At 36.5% G+C, this 23,675-nt stretch overlaps 1 protein-coding gene across 1 annotated transcript in view; it reads right to left on the reverse strand.

The window, feature by feature from the left end:
- Window positions 1-18,712, reverse strand: part of LOC132113940 (monocarboxylate transporter 8-like) — a 32,607-nt gene extending 13,895 nt beyond the window's left edge. The window contains exons 1-2 of the mRNA XM_059522000.1: window positions 17,262-18,712; window positions 1,662-1,806 (exon numbers count right to left, since the gene is read on the reverse strand). Of these exons, the coding sequence (XP_059377983.1) occupies window positions 1,662-1,806; window positions 17,262-17,652 (536 nt within the window). The 5' untranslated portion in view covers window positions 17,653-18,712. The remainder of the gene's footprint in view (window positions 1-1,661; window positions 1,807-17,261) is intronic.
- Window positions 18,713-23,675: the final 4,963 nt, after the last annotated feature.

Below are 23,675 nucleotides of genomic sequence, written 5' to 3' on the forward strand. Positions count from 1 at the left end.
CTGGCTGGACATGATTTAATAGTGAGTTATTAAAACCGCGATAATCAAACACGGTTTTAATGATAATTCATTTTTAAACGATATTACTAACCTTCAGCACATTTTATCACGGTTATCAATAAAACCGGTTATCGTCCCATCCCTAATTGTTTTGCAGAAAATTTTTGTTCTTGGAAAAAGGCGCAAGAAAAAAAAAGATAATATTTAAAAAACATTTTGTTTTTCAGTGAACGCCCAAATCATATTGAAAAATCATAATACTTGTTTTATAGAAAAAAACAAAAGTTTTGGGAAAACTTAGTTCTGTGTATATATATTTATGATATATTCGGTATATTCAACAGTATGGAACTTACTTTTTTAAATGTATGTATCTTAATATTTAATTTTATTATTTTCTGAGACTTCGCAAATGTGCATAATGTGCAGCACACTGCGGTGCACATACTGTACATCTGGGGCAAGCGAATATTTACACATCTCTAACATGGGTTTATGCATGCCAGCAGATAACAGAGACACTTCAAAGTAAAGGGTAAATGATTCCCACAAATTTATAGACTAAGACTGAACTATATGTGATGCAGCTGTGTATGTTTTATACAAGTTATCTCGAATTAAGTTTAGAAACAGCTGCATTATTGAGAAGAATTTCAAAACAAACATTTTCAGGACAACTGATGGATTTGTCACTGGTCTGATCAGTCCACTGCTGCGTCTTCACGAACGTTGATCATTTGCATGTGTTTTTAAACCTTGAAAATGTAAAAATGTAATTGATTTGAAAGCTTTGAAGATGCGAAAGACAACTTTCATAACTCGGTGATGTTCTGTGTACAACTCACACACAGGGTCACAGACAACACTGAATTGAGTTATCTTTTGTGACTACTTGTGCTTTAACAGACAAATACACCTGGCCAATTTAAACATTCAAGCTATTTAAAAGCATTCAAGCTCAAGAAGATGCAAATAACAACTGATTCATTGTGTTCTGTGAGAGACACACACAGAGCCGTGTCTCAGGCATCGTGTGAGACCCAGATTTTCTTTCTGTGTCTTGTGCTTGAACAAACAAATACATACAAAAGTATGTCAAAATATCCGTCTTGCAAGTATCCTCCAAAACAGTCTGTTATGTCTCAGTGAACTTAAACAGTGACAGTGCTGGATGAACATTCTGGATAAAATAAATGTGTTTTGGTACGGCTGAAAGAATTCAAGTAAACCTAAAATGCCAATGCATGGGTCATTGTCAGGAAATGATGTCATTGTGTGTCATTCAAATTATTTGACTGATTTCATTTTGTTCTGTTTATACAGCTATATACAGCTTATACAGTTATGTTCAAAATGTATGGAATGAATCAAAATAATCCATATTTTACATAACATTATTGTTTATCAAAAAATGTGCATGACAAAAAAACATACAAAAATAAATATTTAAAAATCATATAATAATAAATATTTTATAGAAAAATGTTTGGGTATGTATATATATATATATATATATACTAATTAAACATACACATACATATATATACATTTTGCTTATAATTTCTGAAAGAACTTTGAAAATGCTAAAGTAACACACACACACACAAAACTATGTACAAGTGGTTACAAGAGAAAAACTAAGAAAAAAAGAAGGCATTTACGTTGCGAAGGAACTGGTGAGAAGACCAAGGAAGGCCACAAATGCTCCACAGATGGCTGTCTTCCGGCATCCGAAGTGATCAGTGAACATACTGACCACCGGAGAGCAGAAAAATATCATCCCCATCGCCAGAGCACCAACCCATGCTGGACAGAGGAAGAGAAAAAGATTTGATCAATAAATGGTGAAATACATTAACCTGATTTTCCATTTGCCAAACTCACTGCCACAATTCTGTGGTGTTCTGGGAGGCTGGAACATTGCTATTATGGATAAGTATATACATATATATATACTGTATCTATGGTGGCTATTCTACTGTAGATCATTCTGGAATTGTTTTTGCCTATTGCTAGGTGTTTTTACTGGCATCAAGTCTCAACAGCTGTAAGTCTGTGGGAGTTTTTGCTGTTTAATCCGTTAGAAAAGCAACAACACACCTTTTTTCAACAAGTCACACAAACTATGCAAATCCCTAACCATAAGCACGACAACAGAAACCTAAGTCAGCACCACTAATAAGATCATTGACAAAATAACCAGCTTTAAGATTCATTTGTGTGTGTGAATGTGGAAAGACCAACAATTTCATCCAACAATTTTGTATCGATCTTGAAGACGTCCATGATCGTAATGTAGAGATTGTGCCCCGAGTGTGCCCTCCTTGGCAAGTATTCCTGTAAAGGCATTCGCTTATGTCCTAGGTGAATGTAAACAGTTATATTAGTTCCATCTTAAAGCGACAGCAACCTAATAATACCCGTCATTAATGTTAATCAAACAATAAAAGACAAAGAGAAACTCAGCTTTATTTTGACTGAATCTCTTTCGTAGCTTTATATTTAATTCATACAGTAGCTGTAAATGAAGTAAACCGTACAAAGCACTGTTTACTTCATCTTTCTGTACTATTTGTTTCTTTTATTGCTTGTCATTAGTTTTTTTATTGTTTACTTGAGAACTTTAGTTTTACTGCTCGGTAACTTGCAAAATATACTTAAAAACCAACGTTTTGATAAGATTGTGATTCTTCTTGAAGAAACTGCGATATATTATTGCCATATCGCCCACCCCGAACATATATATTTTACACATGCACGCACCCAAACAGACGTTCTTTGTTCACCCAGATAATTCGGCAAAGAGACACAGATGAAAGTCCATCATCTCTTTATATAGAGCCCTGGCCAGTTACAATAGATGTCAAGCTCAGACAAACAAACACAGTTCATGTTTATCATGGTTCAAAGGTAGTTTAATGTCTGCACAGTATGTCTGGATTCTAAGGACACTGGTTCAATATTTGACGCTGGTCTCTCTCTTGTCTCTCTCTCTGTCTGTGTGTGTGTGTGTGTGTGTGTGTGTGTGTGTGTGTGTGTGTGTGTGTGTGTGTGTGTGTGTGTGTGTGTGTGTGTGTGTGTGTGTGTGTGTGTGTGTGTGTGTGTGTGAGTGTGTGTGTGTGCCTTCTTCGAGTCATTATTGGCTGAGGTTCAGTGGAAATGTGGCCCCACGATTCCAGAGAGGAAGCGGTACATTAACAAACCAAGCAAATGAGTGTTTATCCATATTCTGTAGAAGAACACAAGGTCAGGGTTTTACATAATGCCCCTCCGTCTCCCGCTGGCCTTGTGGAGTCAAACAAGACGTATGTTTTCCACAGGTTTCACAGTCAGGGTCTTGTTTGTTGTTTTGTAAGCTTTGTAAATGACCGATGTTTCTGTGATGTTCAGTTGGAACTATGAGTTCGGAACATTAGAACAATGCAGAGAGTCTCTGTTTAGGAATAGAGTGTTCTGAAAGCCCAGGTTCTAACAGCTCGGATAAAAGATCATGCAGAAAACATGAGGTGGATAAAGTCTCTCTCTGTGTGTGTGTGTGTGTGTGTGTGTGTGTGTGTGTGTGTGTGTGTGTGTGTGTGTGTGTGTGTGTGTGTGAGAGAGAGAGTCTGAGGCCATGTTGGAAGGATTAAACATTCCAGGGATTATTATTAGGAATGGATTACCTTACTTCTCCAAGAAGAAGAAGAAAAAAACACACACAGAAAGCAGAAAATGTCAGAAGTTTTTAGTTTTAACCCACTTTTATTTCATTAATATTACATTATCAGTAAGCACAGCTGATGATTTGTAGTACAGTACAAGTGTACATTCAATACAGTAAAGAACACTTCTTTGTCACCAGAGTAGATTTTTTTACATTTTGTGAAAAAAGTGCTTCCTAGTGCAAAACACATCACCATGATATTACTGTAAGATGCAGAGCATTGCTACGCGGATCCTAAAGAGTGATTTTAGTGCTTTTTTGTGTGGATGTATCAAAGTAGAGTATGTTCTGAGTGATGTTCTACCATCTGAGCCACTGCGGCCCATACGGCTGACAGCTGAAACAGAGTACTGGAAAACAAGAAGAGACAAATGGTTCTCTCCTATCACCCTCTGACGGCTTTTGTAAGCAAAGAGTTCTGTTTGTTTACATCTTTCAGGATGAAAAATTCTTGAAAAAACAAACACAGGAACCCAAAATCGGCCAAAAAAAAAGAATGAGAAACATTTCGAATCCACAGCTGCAGTCCTTGAACTTTTCAGCCTTTCTTTCTACATCCTTTCACCTTCCATTAAATTCTCCATTAAAATGTTGAAATCGCACTGATTTGTCTTTTGCAAAAAGCATATATCAGCATTTACCTGCTAACGATGTCTAACAGTGGATAAATATGCAATAAAAAAAACATAATTTTTCAAATGTCAAAGGTCAAAACTTCCACTGTCATTTCCACTACCTAAAATCACCATTCAGTTGCATTGTGGTTGAAATGACAATTTTATTTAAGTTTTTGAATGAAATGATGAAATCCTTTGTTCACTGTAAAAGTTTCGACTTCAGGAAGCCAACTCTTGCCCACTATTCCTCCTCTTTTCACTCACGCCTCTCTGTTACTCTATTTCATTTATAGCACTCTCCTCTGCTTTTCATTATCTCTCTCTCTCTCTCTCTCTCTCTTGTTCCAAATCACCTAGTCCTGAATTCTCACTAATGAGTTTGCTCCACATGCTTTATTATTGGATCCTTTGTTAAATGAGGTAGAGAAAGACACAAAGGACAGCATGAAAGTGGTTTCCATCTAGAACAGAAATAAGAGAGGGAAGAGAAGAGAGAAAACAAGGAAACGAGTGACCCACTAACACTGACAGATGCTCTTTGACAGATTGTGGATAAAGACACTCAGCCGCAGGGAAGCACAGATCACTCTCTCTTTATGTCCCTCTCTTGCTCCTACATGCGTTTTTCCCTTGATTTTCTCTCTCTCTTCATATCTGTCTGTCCTTACAAGACCCCTCATGTCTCATCTGTCGGAGTGAATCTCAGGAAACCTGTCAAGAACATGATAGCAACTGAGAAATCAGGCTCTGATCCATCACTTCTATCCTGCACAGTGAAAAGATTGACTTAAACATCTATGTCTGAATACAGTATGACATTAATAATCATGTTAAATGAGCAAAAGCAGGAGGGGAAACATTTCTCATCTTTTGCCTAAGGGTTTTCTATTCAACAGCAAAGCTAATATCAGCAGCTGAAACAGAGCGTTCCTTAAATCCAGCCCCCCAAAAAAATTATTTTGTGCCTTCAGCTCAATCAGCTTGCACACACACTCTCCAATTGCACATATTGAGGGTAAGATACTTTAATCAACAAATGACCGATTCAGACAAACTCATTTGGCAGCATTACAAATCTGTAACGTTGGCACTCTTCATGTGCATGGTTACACTGCTGTATTGAGTTCATCTGCACCGTGACCATTTCTAAAAAGGGACAGATTGCTAATCTAGTTTTATTTGCTTATTCGGTTTTATATTAATAAATGTTCTCACAGGGAAATATTTCATGTTTTATTTATTCTAAATAGGGATTTTCTAGCAAAAAAAATAAACTTAATATGTTTAAAAATTATTAAAAAATATAAAATGTAAATGTAAATAATAAATATTAATTTAATTTAAATTATATATATATATATATATATTTACGCACAAATATTTCATCAGACCAGGGTTATTATTAGAGGTCGACCGATATATCGGGGCCTATATTTGTCATTTTTAAATATATCGGCATCGGCCGATATCCGTGTTTAGTAGCGCCGATTTAAAGTCAGGCACATCGGCGGGCAGCCCTGTGTTATTGGTGCGGTGGAAAGTGCTGCTGCTGCCACTGCATGTGAAGCCCCCCAAGCAAAAAGTTTTGGAAGATTCAACAGCAGTCCTGGGAGATAAAGGTAGTCAGAGAATTTCACTCTGTAAATGGGGTGGAGAAGTTGGCAGCTCTAACAAACACTGCAATCTTTTCAAATGATACACTATAGTAGTGGTGCAACGGATCATCATTGATCCGTGATCCGTTCGGATCAATATCTTCGGTTCGGCACACACGTGACCCGCGGATTGATTTATGAAAAAAAAGTTGCGCATGTTTAGTCCACACTAAGTGATCATTGCGAGTGGAGGAACGGAGGAGCTTGAACGGCCCGCGCATTTTGTATTCCCTGTCAGATATAATGATGAGGAAAGAGGTTAGAGTGAACATATTGTGCCAGATCTTTATGAACAGGAGAAGAAAACAGTTGTGGATGAACTATCCCGAGCATCCTCTGTTGCGCTCACGACAGAAGGGTGTAGCTACGTCCAGGGGGATGGAGAGCTCTGTGATGATAACTGCTCACTATCACAGCACACTGGGAGATGAGAAGTCCGGCTATTATGTTAAAAAGAAGATATTATGTGCACTTTAAGTTGATTTCATATATTTTAATAATTTAATGTTAATAAAAAAAGACAAAACGTATGTTTATTTGTCTTGGCCTTTTTTTTTTTTTTGCTGATCCAAAAAATGATCCGATCCATACGAGGACGAGCGAGTGCGGGTTTGACTAGATGTATTTGGAGGTTATTGCTCACGTCTCGTTCTGCACATATCCAAATGTTTCCATATTCGCAATGTATCTGAATGTTAAACTATATTTTTTATTTATTTAATGTAAACTAGACGATAAAGATCATCCTCTTCACATGAGCAAAAACGTCCTTGGCATAACAGCAGAGTGGACTGGTATAGTACGGTCTATTTAAACTGACCAGTGTAACCTTTTAAATGTTTGGTTGACTGTACTTTATTTTAATAATGAACAGACTGCGATGTAAGTTTGAAATTAGACTGCACTTTAGATGTTCTGTGTCATTTATACCAAACACAAATGTTGCTGGTTGCTAGTGTGTTTGCAGCACTACTGTTATTTATTTTTTATATATTAATTTTTTTATATTTTTCAGATTTTTATTTTTAAAATTGTATTTATTTAAATGTATATTTAAGTTTACATTTATGTTCCAACAAACTTGAAAAATTCTACTTGATAAATGCTCTAAAACTTTTATGTAAATGATTGACTTTTATTTATATATATATATATATATATATATATATATATATATATATATATATATATATATATATATATATTACCTGTTTTATATATTTAATACTTGGTCAGTTTATTGATTTTGTTTGGTTAACTTTGGATACATTTGTTATTTTAATACCGTGCAGTGCACAAAATTAAGATTCGAGAGATGGTTCAAGTCAGTGCTCAATAAATGATGATAAGTTTAGAAATGTTGTGCATCCACTTATTATTAGTGTGACATTTTTGCATGCAAATGAAGGGGAAAACTTCAAGATATCGGCCCTAAAAATCGGCAGCACATATCGGCCATCGGCTGACCCTGACCTCTAAACATCGGCATCGGATATAGAAAAACCCATATCGGTCGATCTCTAGTTATTATAGCTAAATAACACTAAAATGAAAAATATATTCATTACTTGAAATAAAATATTAATTGTTTTTTAGGGCTGGGTATTGATCAAAAGCTTTCGATCCGGTGCCAATTTCGATACCTCAGTTTCGATACCGGTTCCTAACGATACTTTTTTCGATACCATATGTTTTAAAATCCGGACTGGGACCAAAAAGTGGCCCTGGACTTTCTGGCCCACAGTAGCCCACCACATCATAAAGCAAACGCCCCTGTTTTGATGTCATTTATTAATTTAATATTTAAGTATACAGTTTGGGGATTTTAACAGGGCAACTGATCCTCCGTTGAGAGAAAAAAAAAAGAACAGCAGCTGTTCATTTAGTGACTCCTAGTGAGCGATACAAGCTCATCAAGACACAAACATTCTTCTAGAACTCACACTTTGCATTCAGTTAACAGATCCACACGAATCATGCATGAAATAGAGGTTTATAAACTCAAACGATAGCTTTATGTGCTTTACAGATGAACTTGAAGTCTTTATTCATTCGAGATGTTCAATAATATATCATCTTTGGCTCGGTAATACAAGTTCATGATCCGATTCGTGAACCGATGATTCTTTTGAGTCAATCTTTTAAAATAATAATTTATTTTGTTTAACGAAACCAGTGTGGAAACCAGTGTTTCACAAACTGGATAGATCTGAGGTGCAGGGCTCGCAAAATCATTAGCCCCACGTCCCGGGGGTTTTGTGTTTTCCAGTCCGACGGGCTTCTCTTAAACACAGTCGGTTATGTTTTAAGTGAGCGTATACAGTGGCCTGCTGTTCAGAGAAATTCGCTGTACCGGATAAATCTGTCTCTCTCTCTGTTTTTTAGACGACGCGAAAGGGGGCGTGTTTCAAGATACGCAATGGAGTAGACCAAACTAAACAGGGAGGGAGGGCAAAACACTCATCCAAACAAATGCTTCATTAAATTGGTGGTATTGCCGGCTTTGGTTGCAATACTCTTATCGCATATGTTGCACTTTGCTGACTCGGCATCCACTTTTATAAAGTGTAGCCACACTTTAGACCTCTTTGGCATTGTAAAACGGAAACGTTTTGAGAAAAAACAACTACACTTGTGTTGTGTGACTGCGAGTATCTGCAGAAATCCTCCCCGTCACGTCACGTGGTGGTGGACAGCCAATCACGGCGAATTTAGGTCCTTACATGCACGTATGCTACAAGTTCACACAGACACAGCCGCTTGGCAAAAAAAAATAAAAACGGCCGCTTGGCTTTTGTATTAAAAATTTGGCCCCAAAAGATAATTAAGACTAATTTTTCGTTACTCATAGTATCGAAGTTTTTCTTTCGATACCATAAAGGCACCAAAGTTTGGTACACAGCCCTATTGTTTTTTAAGTCTTTTGAGTAAAAGAGTCTTCTAAAATGATTAAATGGAAATGGAAATGGAAAAAAGTTTTTTTTTTTTTTATTTAATGTAATTTAGTTTAACTTGACATAGTAAAATAGTAAAACGACTGATTTTATTTTATTTTCATTACATGAAATTATATGAATGAAACATAAAAACACTTTTAAAAACCATTTTAAGGTTGCCAAGGTAACATTTCTTGTAATTTAGTTTAAACCTGGTGTACTAAAATATCTAAAACTAAAACTGTGATAAAAAAAATTATAAAAACTATACAGACATACAAAAAAATAAATTACTAAAATGTTAACTAAAATTTTAATTAAAACAGAAAATTAAAAAATAAAAGCTGATTTATTAGATAGTATAATAAAAATTCTTCAGACATATTTTCATTTAAAATATTTGCCTGTGTGTTTTGATCTGCATATAACTCAATGTACAAAAGTAATGAAATATACAGCTGTAATTGTGCATTAAAACAAACCTGTGGTGTGCATTGTGGCAATGACACATAGCAAGCTTTATGTCAATGTGTCAAAACGCTGCATCCTTGCTTTAAAATGTATTGGTGTTGTATTATAAATGGTTTGATGTATCAAAAAGATTTGAATAACTTCTGACCAGCATTATCTGAATATGATCTGACACTCATTTAAAATGGTGTAAAATCAAGTCGGGTTAAAAGAAACAGTATTAATCAGAGAAGGGTCATTTGGGTCATATTTGGTTTATAAGTTATAAAGCTGAAATGTACTGAACATTTACACTGGTGCAGTTTGAAAGAGTCAGCCCACAACATGCTTCTAACTGCTTTCAAATAAGCAAATGAACAGAAACAACAGGTGAATATGCTCTACTTTTGATTGTCCCCTAATTAATCAGTCAAACATATTTACAGACTTTTTGTCTCTGAGTGTGTCCTGGATACACTAGTGTTGGCCAGCGCTTGAAAACTATCAGTTTCATGCCAGACGGCCAACGAACGCTTTCACCTTTCACCAACACTTGTCTACTGTTCTCTGTCCTTCAACTCATTTCACCTGTGCTGCGAGTTTTTACTGAGTTTGAGTATTCAAAAACATTTCATCACATGTTAAAGGGCTTTTACGTTTACCAAAAAAAATAACTTTTTTTATATTAAAAACAAACAAGCAAGCCCTGCCCAGATTGAAAAAGTAATGCAACAGTAACGTAACGCATTATTTTCCATAAAAAGTAACTAAGTAACAGAATTAGTTACTTTTTTAGGGAATAACGCAATATTGTAATGCATTACTTTACAGTTTCTTTCCCCAACACTTCTCAAAACCTTCAAATACCTGCCATTTACCACACAAAAAGATTCTCAGACTAACACACGGTGTAATTCTTGACTCTATAAAACAAATTGGGATAGCAGAAAAGTATTTAACGCTTCACTTTAAACCATGCTTTTGAGACTCACGTTTTCCTTTAACGAGACCAAGGCTGTGCTGTGTAAAGAAATCAGTGTTTAGAAAAGTCTAAAAAGCCAAACTCTCTCTAAACAAGTATTCGATACAGAGAGAGCAAGCGGAAACTGAACTGAGAGCATACATATACTGTAGGTAATATGATCTATGTCTATGCATTACCAGCAGTCCTTCTGTGTGTGTTTGTGACATCAGGACACAACTCTGTATAATGACATGGGTATGACACAGGTATTACAAGGAGAGGGTGACTTATGAGGACATAACCCGTGTCCCTATTTTTCAAAACACTTATAAATCATACAGAATTTGTTTTTTTTGAGAAAGTAAAAATGCACAAAGTTTCCTGTCTATTTTAAAATGTAACGCCAGGGCGTGTATCTATGGGCTTCTCTCTTGACGTCTCCCTGATTGCCTGCGAGCTTCTCCTCCTGTCTGTACGGTAATTTCTCTACTGTGCGACAGAGAGTCCAGTGGTTATGACGCAATCGTTAGCCTGTTTTTACAAAAACTGTTTCTACGGGGCCATAATGTAACATAGAAGATAATGGACCCCTTTATACATTGTCGTGTATCTGTAGAAATAAATAATGGACAAATGGAGTCTTTAAACGCCTCAGATGTAAAGTTATTCCAAAATGAATGGGAGTCAATGGGATGCTAACGCAAGTGAAGTTCTGCTACAAGATGGCGGCACGCGGCCGACTTCAACTTCCGGTCGACTTCCTTCCCACCTGATTACAACATCAGTTCCTCAGTTCCAGTCTTTGCCACTTTGTGATCTGAGCTGTTTGTATGTATACTGCAGAGTTGTGTGTTAAAGTTTGTATTATGAGAGTGTTGAGATTATGAGTACTGTTTGCTTTGCCTTGTTTTGCGTTTGGTTGCAAGATCTGCTGGTCTATTTGACTCCTTTATATATATGTATATGTATATATATATGTATATATATGTATATGTATATATATGTATACAATACTGTGCAAGTCTTATGTCACTAGTATTTTCACCAACAAAAAATGGTTTTAAGTCAGTTATTTCTATCTTTTAATGTAGTGTGTCAGTAGTAAATATCAGTTTACATTTCCAAACATTATATTTGCCATTAAATGTAACTTTTGTTTGCATAAGGAGTCCGACAACAGACAGTGCTCCACACAGAGATCTGATCATCAGTCTGTCTGGAATAACATGAAGAAACAGAACAAACTGAGACAGAATCAATCCAGAAGAACTGTGGCAATGTCTCCAAGACACTTTAGGAAACCTGTAAAGCTACAGTACTGTGCAAAGTTTTAGGCACTTGTGTAAAAATGCTGTAAATTGAGGATTCCGTTAAAAATAATGCCATACATAGATTTTATTAATTAACTTAAAAAACAAAAATCAAGCAATCAATGGGAAAATGACCTGAATTGTTTCAAAGTGTATTTTGTTCCATGTTGAAACAGAGCTGCTTTTTGTGTCAACCTGCATGTAAAGTTGTGTGGGAGTGTCCGTTGTAATCCCCTATTGAGATTAAACATTACTGTAGTGTTGTCTGTATTGGGACAGGCCAAACCATGTGAGTGAGGCAGGGGGACGCAGAACACGCCCATCCTTAAGCTCTGTGTGCTCCCACACTTCCCATGAGCCCCTCACGGACCAATCAAATCCCTATTACCCACCCACATCACAGCCATCGCAGCAGATTAAACAAAGGGCCATCACGCAGAGAGACAGAATGAGAGCAACAGAGTAGGAGAATTTTATTAGAAATCCTCAGTGTTGTGAAGCAAGGGCTGAACGTTACGTGCTAGTCTTCTTGTTGATGAACGAATGATTTTAACATTTGCTCTGATATAAAGGAAAACAAAAGATTTTCAGTTATAATCAGAAAGATAATTTTAGAAAACAAGTGCCATCTGTGAAATTCATATAGGTGTAAAAACTTAATAAAAAAATAGATAGCTGAAACCAGTTTTTCTAAATATATCAACAAAAATCCAGAAAATTTTAATAATTATTTAACCATGAGTGTGCTTATTTGGCTTGTATCTTTGAAAATATACATATCATGACTTTGTATAGTAAACTATAAATGATTTATTAGCATAAGCATATACTGCAGTACATTATTATATAATAATTATATATATATTAGAGCTGAAACAACGAATCGATTTAATCGATTAAAATCGATTATTAAATTAGTTGTCAACTAATTTAGTCATCGATTCGTTGCTAAATAACTTTTATGTGCCGTAAGCGGCTCATTTCGTGCATATTTCAAATCTGCGGTGACCAAAGTGTGGCAGTAATGAGCCACCGGAGGTTTTACTCAGCCAGTAGAGCAGGAGAAGTAGCGAATAGCCAATAGCTGGCCTCGTTTTATGTCACGTGCTCCCCGAACAGCGTCTCTGCAGCATTCAAGCGTGATGTGGGAGCATAGACATCATATATGATGTTTATGTGTGGGAGTACTTTACTTTGAGCCTTTAAAAAAGAAGCGTAACCTGTAAACTCTGCACTACTGAACTGTTTAAGGGGACATTCACATATCGCGTCTTTTGCGCGCTCAAGTTATTTCCAACACCGCACCGCATCGAGTTAAAAACATTTCAACTTTTCAGAATGCTGCAAGCGCACCGCGGGTCATGTGACAAGAACTAACCAATCAGCTTCATCCTTTCCCGTAACAACGTTAAAAGCTCAGTCAAGATGAAAGGAACAGCTGATCATAGCTGTATATGGATTTCCATTTTGAAATAAATTTAGTAGCAGAGCTACTGCAAGCGATTTTTTGAGCTGCAAATCCATTTATCCTTTGCTGAAATTTCTCTTCTAGGAGAGAGCGCGTCATGGTTGCTTAGCAAAGGCAGACGCCTCAGGGGCGCTTCTGCTCGTGCGCTATGGAAAGAAGGAGAAAGCGGTGCGCCTATCGTTTTCCACGCGTTTTAGGCGCGATTTGTGAACGGCCCCTAAGACTTTCATTTGTGCAGATTCTCCAGTAAAATGTTGTTTGCAAATGTTAAGTCGTAAAACATGATAACATTGCTTTTTAACAGTTAACATTTAAAGCTTTACAAACATGTTCCGTAATCAGTTTGTCGTTTACCAGTTCAAAATTCAGTCGTGCAGCCTAATTATGACTGAATGAGCGAGGTAAATGTTTAAAGATATTTGAAATGCACTTTTTTTCTAAGTATTCACTGCTCTTTTTCACACAGCAGGTTTTTTGTGTGTGTCCAATTTTTTTTCTGGAAAACCTGATGGATTTTACTTTAAATTCTGAGTTCCATTCAGGTTTCATGCCATTGGCACTTTTTTCGAAGGATTGTTTACAATTTCACAGCATAAGCTATAAAGCTGTTTCCCAGTAAATAATAAAATACAATGCACTGCAATTTTATTCTGTTTTATCCTTATTCTTCCTGAAAATATGTTCTGAAAGATTGCTTAAGCTTTGTTCGGGATGTTAAACTACTTTAGGAGCTCTATGGACTGCCATGGTGAAAACATTATTTTAAATCTCCTTGTGAAATTTGCTAGAGTATGGGTCAGTGTTCTGATTGCAGAAGAGTTCGACAAAGGATTACTAACACAATAAAACAACTCCAGGTATATTTTGATGAGGATATGACATGGTAAAATGGTTAAAATCTCTTAAAAATCTATGCTGAAGGATAAAGACCATTTATTAATAATTTACTTGGGGAAAAAATGGAAAAAAATAAAATATAAGTACATAAACCGATTAATCGTAAAAATAATCGACAGATTAATCGATTATCAAAATAATCGTTAGTTGCAGCCCTAATATATATATATTAAAAATACAGTATCTCAAGAAAATAGAATATTTTCTCAAAGATCAATCAAAAAAGATTTACAAAACGGAAATGTTCAAGATCTCCAAAGCAGGTTTAATTATGCACTCAATACTTGGCTGGGGCTTCTTTTGCATGAATTACTGCTTCAATGCTGCGTGACATGGAGGCGATCAGTCTGTGGCACTGCTGAGGCGTTATTGAAGCCCAGGTTGTTTCTATAGCGGCCTTCAACTTCTCTGTATTGTTTGTCAGATGTTACTTATCTTCCTCTTCACAGTAACCCATAGATTCTCTGTGAGGTTCAGGTCAGGTGAGTTGGCTGGCCAATCAAGCACAGTAATATCATGGTCATCAAACCACTTGGAAGTGGTTTTGGCACTGTGGGCAGGTGCTAAAGTCCTGCTGGAAAAGGAACTCAGCATCTTCATAAAGCTTGTCAGCAGATGGAAGCATAAAGTGCTCTAAAATCTCCTGGTAGATGGCTGCATTGACTTTGGACTTGACAAAACACAATGGAGCAACACCAGCAGACATCACAGCACCCAAATCATCTCTGACTTCAGAAACTTCACAATGGACTTCAGGCAGCTTGGATTCTGTGCCTCTCCAGTCTTCCTCCAGACTCCAGACCTTGATTTCCACATGAAATGCTACATTTACTTTCATCTAAAAAGAGGACTGTGGACCACTGAGCAACAGTCCAGTTCTTTTACTCCTCACCCTAGGTGAAATGCTTCAGATGTTATTCTCTAGTTCAGGAGTGGCTTGTTTCTAGGAATGTGACAGCTGTAGCTTTTCTCCTGAAGACGTCTGAGTGTGGTGACTCTTGATGCGCTGACTCCGGCTTCAGTCCACTCCTTGTGACACTCTCACAAGTTCTTGAATCGGCTTTTCCTGACAATCTTCCCAAGGCTCTTGTCATCCCTGTTGCTTGTGCACCTTTTCCTACCACACCTTTTACTTCCAGTCATCTTTCTATGAATATATTTTGATACAGCACTCTGTGAACAGCCGGCCCTTTCTGCAATGACCTTCTGTGGGTTAACCTCCTTGTGGAGGGTGTTGATGATCGTCTTCCGGAAAACTGACAAGTCACTAGTCTTTCCCATAATTGTGGTTGCATTTTCTAATCTAGCCCAAGAGGTACCCAGTATTTATACTCAAAATTAATCAAACTAATCAAGCTCAAAATGGAATATGCAAATTTTTTTAGAATTTTTTTTTCAAATAGTGATGTTGTACAGCAAAGTGGGAGTCTGAACATTAAAACAAACTGAGATTTTACTGCACGTTGGCTGTAAAAATCGAGCTCAGCATGGAAGACAGATGCCGATTTCCTGAACAACAACCAGAGGCCTGCAAGACATTTACACGATTATTAGCATATGGACTCGGTCTTGTTTTCTCTCACGTCGGCTCGGCCAGGGGATCAGAAGTAACTCAGGGGTTGCTGGGTACATTCACAGGTTCAGGAGGGTTCATGACAGATACTGCTTCAACTTCATTGAGAATTGAATTGATCTCTTGATCTGATTTGCACAATGTGAAGGTTGCTAACATGCTGTTTCATCATACTGATCCACAGCATAAAGACAATATATTATAAATAACTGGGAAAATGTAAATTATTAAACATCAGCAGATTCAGCACTAGGACTTTTCACTGTTTGCTTCACTTCACTCACTGGTCTGTGAGAAACATGCGGCTACACTGATGATTTCTCTGACCCACGAGAACACAGGGAGAAATGGGAAGCCCAGATGGGAGAGGAGCAATTACAAAAACTCTTTGAGCAGTGAAGTTGTGAAATTGTTAATGTTTTTAATCAAATGAACAACAACAGTTCTTTCCAGGTGAATCAATAAGTTTAAAAATGCATGACATTCTGTTTTTTTAGAAACTCTTTTAAGAAACAGCTGCACCATGACCTATTTATAGTATTTTGGATGTAACATGGTGAAGAGATGGTATATAGTAAAGTGAAGTGATGGTAATATTCTGATTTAATATATTTCATATATACACTACAGGTCAAAAGTTTCAAATAATTTGTTGACTTATGTTTTTGGAAGACATTTTTATGCTCACCAAGGCTGCATTTATTCGATCAAAATACAAAGTTATATTGTAAACTATTATTACAATTTAAAAGAACTGTTTTATATTACAATATAATTTAAAATGTAATTTATTCAAAGTCAAAGCTGTATTTTCAGCATCATTCCTCCAGTCTTCAGTGTAACACGATCCTTCAGAAATCAGTCTAATATGCTGATTTACTACTCAAGAAACTAATCTATCATGGATTCCAAAAAAAATATTAAGCAGCAGAAATAGTTTTTAACATTGACAATAATAAGAACCATTAAAAAATTTGCATCAATAATAATTCAAAATAACTGTGCACCAAATCATTATATAACAATGAAATCAGTATATACACTTGTGGTCATAAGTTTGGAAATGATATATAATAAGAAATTGATAATAATATAATGTTTCTTGAGCTGTAAACCAGCATATTAGAACAATTTCTGATGAAGTAATGATGCGGAATATTAAGCTTTCCATTATAGGAATAAATTACATTTTTAAATATATTCACACATAAAACAGTTCTGTCAAATTGTAATAATATTTCAAAATGTAACTGTTTGTAATAATCTCACTGGGTGTAAAGCCTATTTTAAAGCCTATTCTTAAGGTCTTGACAACTATGAAAATGGACTGTCACTCATTACAAACTGTCCTTGTCTTCAGAACTTATTTCAGAATTTATTAATACAGTTTTGTGATGAAATAAGTAAATAAATAACGCAATTTGCCTTAAAAACTAAATAAAATAAATAACTAACTAAATAAATGAAATGCTCCTGCTATGGGAGCAGGTGTCAGTGTGTGATGTGAGTGGGCGTCTCCCTCCCTCTGTGTCTGTGGAGGGTCCAGAGAGGAGCCTCAGGCAGGGGCCACCAGACTCTAAAGAAGATCAGGTATGATTCCTTAAGCCTCTCAGGATCAAGTGTGCCTGGACACTCCTTTCAGATCAAACTTACAACACTGACTCAGTGAAACACTGAAACCCACTCACCCACTTTAAACTGAGACGCCTGGTCCGTCAGTTCCTGATGGTCTTTCACAAGCATCATGTGCAGAATCCCGAAAGAGTTCTGGATGCCGAAAATCGAGCCGTTGCACCACGTAGCAGCGAACACCACGACCCAGCCGAAACCTCCCTCTGGGGGAACGAAGCCTGGTCCCGGGTTTGCGCCGGGCGGCGTCGCCGGACGCTTGTCGGAGCAGCCGGTTTGTATCAGCTGCACCGTGCTGTCCTCCGGGGCCAGTTTACACTCCGGTTCCTCGTACTCCTGCGGGTCTCTGTGCTCCATTACAGGGGGTTCAGTGTGTCCAGCCTGCGGTTCAGTGGTCGATTCCCCCAAACTGGCTGCTCCTGCAGCGTTTTCATTGCTTTCTGTGTGCATCCTTTACAGAACGGATGCAAATACGTTTCCAGAATAACTCTTTTATCATATGCTTCCGAATGGGTGGAAAAGAAGAGCAGGGGGGGGGGGGGGGGGGGGATCCCCTCGAGATCTGAAACTAAGTCAATCTCGTGTCACTTCGCATGAATAATCACTCATAATCCGATCGATAATGCCCAAATCCTGTTATGAGAGATCACTCGTCATAATAAAGCAGCAGGAGTTCACGCAAACTGAAGAGAACACCGTGAACGCGCGCTTTAAACCGAGTCCGATGCTCTTTGCTCTCGGAGTCTCGGTTCACATCCCTTTTATCGTGCACCGACTCCTCCTCTATCATTTGTTGAATATTTACACCGGATCCTGATGGACTGCTCTGCTCACTTTTCAATGTGTAACAGAAAAGTTATAAACGTCCCGAGACGCTCATTCTGCGAGAGCTAGTATAATGTAACCATTTAACCTTTTAAACAATATCGTCATTCCGCAAATATGAAATAACAACGTTCTAAACAACGCGAGCGTGATGTGTCAATTAAACGTTGTAAAAACATCAACAAGCATTCAACGTAACAATGCAACATTTAAGCGTTTTCTAAATATTAATGCAATGCAGCAGTCCCCGTAAACGGTCTCCACCGAGCAGATCCCGCTGGAGGAACGGATTTAAAATTCCACCGGCGCAGGATTACGGAAAGAACCGGATACCGGAGACCACCCCCTCCTCTGTGGCTTCAGCCCGTCCCGCAATTGGCCCAAAACAAGGAAGCGCGCGACGAACTGTATGGATGACGCGAGAAGAGCAGCTTTACAGTGTTCTAGGTGCCGAGTCCTGACACATTTACGACCAGTGGAAGAGATGAAACCCGAGAGCATCCGGTGAGCAATGCATTTGATTTCCCGACCCGACCGAGTGCACAGTCCGCGATAAATCAGACAGTCCCAGATTGGAAATGGGTCAAGGGCATCGTTTTGAAGGCTTTCTGGGACCGCGGATGAGAGCTGGCCCGGTGTAGACGGCGGCGGGTGTGGAAGCGGTGCATATAGAAGCGTGTTTGGGAAGCCATGACGGGTTATTATGGTATGGAGGGGGAGGATCCGTGACGCGCTTCCCTGTACTGTACACTAATGCTTCTAATGTGACCTGGACACATCCACACATCCTTCAATACATTGGCCTATGTGTGCTGCCCTTTTGCAGGACAGTATCACGCTTTTATGCAGATGTTTTTTTTTTACCCAGAACAACTTCGAAATGTGTTTGAACTATATTTCTATTAAAATGTTTTTTCATAGTTCACTAGTTTTGCACTGCAAGTGCAAATATATTTCGATTGCACTATAGAAACGTGTTTAAATGCAACACTAAAGCTGTAGAAGTGCACTTCGCGCAATTACTTAGCTTGTGTATTTACATACTGACGCTCCATCCAGCTGTTATATATTAATTATGCTTGAAGGATTTGTATAAATCACAGGTGTATGTGTCAGTTCTGCTCGCAGTGACCACTAGAGTGCAGCACAGATCAGGGTGTGAGCCCTGATGAGACGCGTGAACGGGACACGACCCTTCAAAATATAATCTGAAAGAATGATGCTGGCGGAAGAGATGATTTGATAGCTCTTTTCCTGACTTGCAAGATAACATCATGGCTGTCATTAAATCATTTGACCCGTAGGAGGCGCGATCAGCAAAGAAACCGCGGTTAAATTTAATCCAAACTGTAATTCTTTTATTAGCGGATATTATTTTAATATGTCTGCTCGTAAAACTTTTTTTCAAATATACGTTTTAAATATATTTTGAAAATTAAAAGGTTATACATATAAATATATTTTCTTTATTATGTAACACAGTTTTTTTTTATGTCACACCCTGATCTATATAATGATATAATGGCTGCATTTGATCAAAAGATCTTGCAAAATTTTATTACAATATAAAATAATGGTTTCTATTTTAATATCCTTTAAAATAGAATTTTTTTCTGTGATGCAAAGCTGAATTTATATCAGCCATTACTCCAGTAAAGTGTCACATGATCCTTAAGAAATCATTCTAATATGCTGAGTTATTATTAGAATTATCAATGTTGGCAACAGTTGTGCTGCCAAATATATATTTATCTATTTTAATTTTTTTGAAAACTGTGATAAAATATTTTATATTTTATATAAATTATGTGACCGTGGACCACAAAAACAGTCTTAAGTGTCCATCTTTTGAAAATGAGCTTTAAACATCATCTGAAAGCTGAATAAATAAGGTTTCCATTGATGTATGGTTTATTAGGATAGGACAATATTTGGCCGAGATACACTATTTGAAAATCTGGAATCTGAGGGTGTGAAAAAATCACAATACTGAGACAATCGTCTTTAAAGTTGTCCAAATGAATTATTAGCAATGCATATTACGAAACAAAAATTAAGTTTTTATATATTTACGATAGGAAATGTACAAAATATCTTCATGGAACATGATATTTACTTAATATCCTTATGATTTTTGGCATAAAAGAAAAATCAATAATTTTGACCCATACAATGTTTTTGTCTATTGCTAAAAATATACCCCAGCAGCGACTTAAGACAGTTTTTGTGGTCCAGGGTCACAAATGCTCTTCTTTTTAACTTTTTATTTAAAAAAGTTTAAAAAAAGAGAAAATATTTAAAGCATCACAGGTTCCAAAAAAATATTAAACAGCACAACAGTTTCCAGCACTGATAATAAATCAGCATTTTATTTCTGAAGGATCATGTGACACTGAAGACTGAAGTAATGATGCAGAAAATTCAGCTTTGCATCACAGGAATAAATTCGATTTACTGTATATAAAAAAAAAAAAAAATATATATATATATATATATATATATATATATATATATATATATATATATATATTGTATCATAATAAATTTCACAATATAATTTTTTCCCCCTGTATTATTGATAAAATAAATGCAGCCTTGTATGAGCATAAGAAACTCCTGTAAAAAACAGTCAAAATCGTTCTAATCCCAAACTTTTTACTAATAGTGTATATTTTTTCCATTCTCCCTTTCTGTTTTTAGTACCAGAAGTTTCCATACGTTTTCTGAAAAACAAAAATAATTCAAAAAGGCAAAAGATTTGCAACCAGACTAATAATTTCCACAGAAAACTGGCGCGTCTTCTCTGTGAGTGCTAATGATCCACTATCTCTGGCTCTGAGGTCAGAAACACTGTAAGCGAACATGGACTTTCAACGAGGGATGTCATCCAAGAATATGTGATAACAGAAAAAAGAAAGAAAGAGTTTTTAGAAATCTAGCTGGGTCAGGTAGTCATATTAATGGAGTTTCAAACCAAATACAACATAAATCAACATCGAACTACATGATAACTCTCAAAAAGAATTTGCGCTTATTCATAGCATTTTTAGCCCAGATGATGTAAAGAAACAAATCTAACATTTGACATGAGTGACAGCTCATCATCATGGGATTATTGATACACAGAGCCGTGAGTTGGCTCTTGTGCTGGATTATTTATTCATAGAGCTGTGGGAGGATGTGTTAGTAATTCATGAGGGAAGCTCTGAGAACAGCATTGCTTTACGGGGAACAATATCATTGTCAAACTCTCCCGTTACATAAAGATCACCCAATCATACCTCAACACATCTTCTTTTGTGTTTCACAGAAGAAAAAAATGCATACAGGTTTAGAGACATGAGTGTGAGTAAATGATGACTCATTTTTTATTTTTGGGTTCATTTCTGTTTACTCTGATCTGTCACGTAAGGAGAGATGGTCTAGCTGTCTATCTTTCTGTTTGTCTGTCTGTCTGCACTTATATACCCAACTTCATATGTAGAGCTATAAATAATTAGTATGTATTTTGTATGTTAATTTAAAAAATTGTATTGTATTTATAGAAACTTGTAGGAAATCTTTTGATTTGGTCCAGTAATAAATCACCTAGCACCCTCCTAAAACAGTCAAGAAACAATCTAGTATTCATAGCCACTCCCTGTCAACCAATTCAGTGAGTTTTCAAGGCAACATCCAGTTTTATGTCTTCTGTCACACAGACTCTATTAATAAAATATGGTTTCGGACTACTTACTGAAATTTAAGACATGTTTTCTTTTCCTGTGACGTCTGCATCTCAGTGGAATCAACTTCATCTTTTTTTTCCTGAGCAATATGGTGAAAATCAGAATGGAGTGTGAGACTGGAGCAGAGGTCAGGAGGCCTGCTTATTCCCTATGGATTCAGATTCTTTTAAAAGTATGTAGTGGAGAGAGAGTGGAAGTCTGAAAGCCTGGGGTCTTCTGGAAGCAGTGGGTGGGGGAATGAGACATTAGGAGCTCCAATGGCAACCAGTAATGTTTTCCATAGGAGTCAGTCTGTTTGGACCTGATTGGTTGATTCCAATTTCAAAATAAAAATATTTAGATTTAATTTTTTCTACTGTTTCATGAATTGTTTTGTGCTTTATAATGATTTTATTGCTTGCATATTTTAATACAAGGCTGTTCAGTGGTGGTTCCTATTAGACTGGACATGTGACAAAAGGTCAGTGTGTTTTCAATGAGGTTTTATTTTCCTGAGCAATATGGTGAAAATAGCTTGTTTGAAGTCAAGGCTTTAAGGTTTGTGCAGAATTTGACTTTTAAAAATAAACCCATCCGTAGTGTTAACAGAGACCCAGTTAATTAGCCCCAGCCTCCCCTATATATAGTGAGCAAAAACAGGATTGTCGATGTTCAGACAGTGAGTATGTATGTTTTGTCTTCCTGATCATGCACACAGACACACAGTGTTCACCTGACATGACCGTGCATGCCTGACACAGATTTTTTTAGCCATGATATTATGACTCATGTCGCTGTCTGTGACATGTTTGTGAGTCAGGAGAACCGTCAATCTCATTCTCATCTCCAGCATGACGCCATTCAAAACATTACTGTAAAAGCCTTGCAACATGGAAAATACCTTGTATATTTAACTTTTGAATTTTGTATTCATGTATAATAATAATAATATCAATAATAAAATAAATAAATAGTATAACTTATAATAATATGTTTATATTATAATATATCATACTAGGTTCATTACAATCATTCAGTACAGTAGTTTATGACCATATAAGAATTTTTTTAAATATGTCTATATATGTAATGTATAGTAGTTTTAGATGTTATAATATATCATTATTTATTTCACGTTAAACTAATAAGAATCAGCGTTTTTTACCATTATGATAAGGACAATTTGGGAGTTTATGCTTAAATGTCATGAAAAACAATAATGGCTCTTCAATAGGCAAATATAATGACTTTTGATTTGTGACTTACTGTGACTTATTTGTGTAATACTTCCATATGTCATGAGATTCATCTGAGTGTATATGTGCATATATTTGGCTCCCAGTAAAGATTCTTGCTGAGGGAACGAACAGTGAGCGAGTCTTGTGGCTCTTAAATGTTAATCAACATGACCATATAAGGACGGATTTCCTCTTCCCCTGGAAAATACAACAATAGAGGTCAGTAGAAATGAATACCAGCTGTCTTGATCGCTCTCTCTTTCTATGTCTGTCATGGATCAAGCTCTGCTGGACAATAATAGATTAGATGAATGTAAAGTGAAGCAATTAATGAGCTGAGACTTTGTATACAGCAGCTTTTAAAGAGACTTTTTAAAGGCAAAAAGAACATTCTTTCAGTTAGTATTTACTGTCATGTCTTTCCAAACCTATATTATGCTATTTTTCCGCATGAAACATGAAATGAGTATCATTGAATAATCTTTGTGCAGCTCTTTGCAACATTATGATGGATCACAATGACCATGTCCATTAAAATGAACACCAAATAGTCATTATTCACTGTAAAATCTTTTCCTCAATTGCAAATCTCATTCTCTGTTCTGTATATTTGAACACAGAAAAACTGTGAAAATGTAATAGAATTAACTTTTAAAACACAAAAATTTAAATGGAATCTGAAAATATAAAAATAAAAGCGTGT

The sequence above is a fragment of the Carassius carassius genome, chromosome 33 (assembly GCF_963082965.1).
Source record: "Carassius carassius chromosome 33, fCarCar2.1, whole genome shotgun sequence".
Classification (NCBI taxonomy): Eukaryota; Metazoa; Chordata; class Actinopteri; order Cypriniformes; family Cyprinidae; genus Carassius; species Carassius carassius.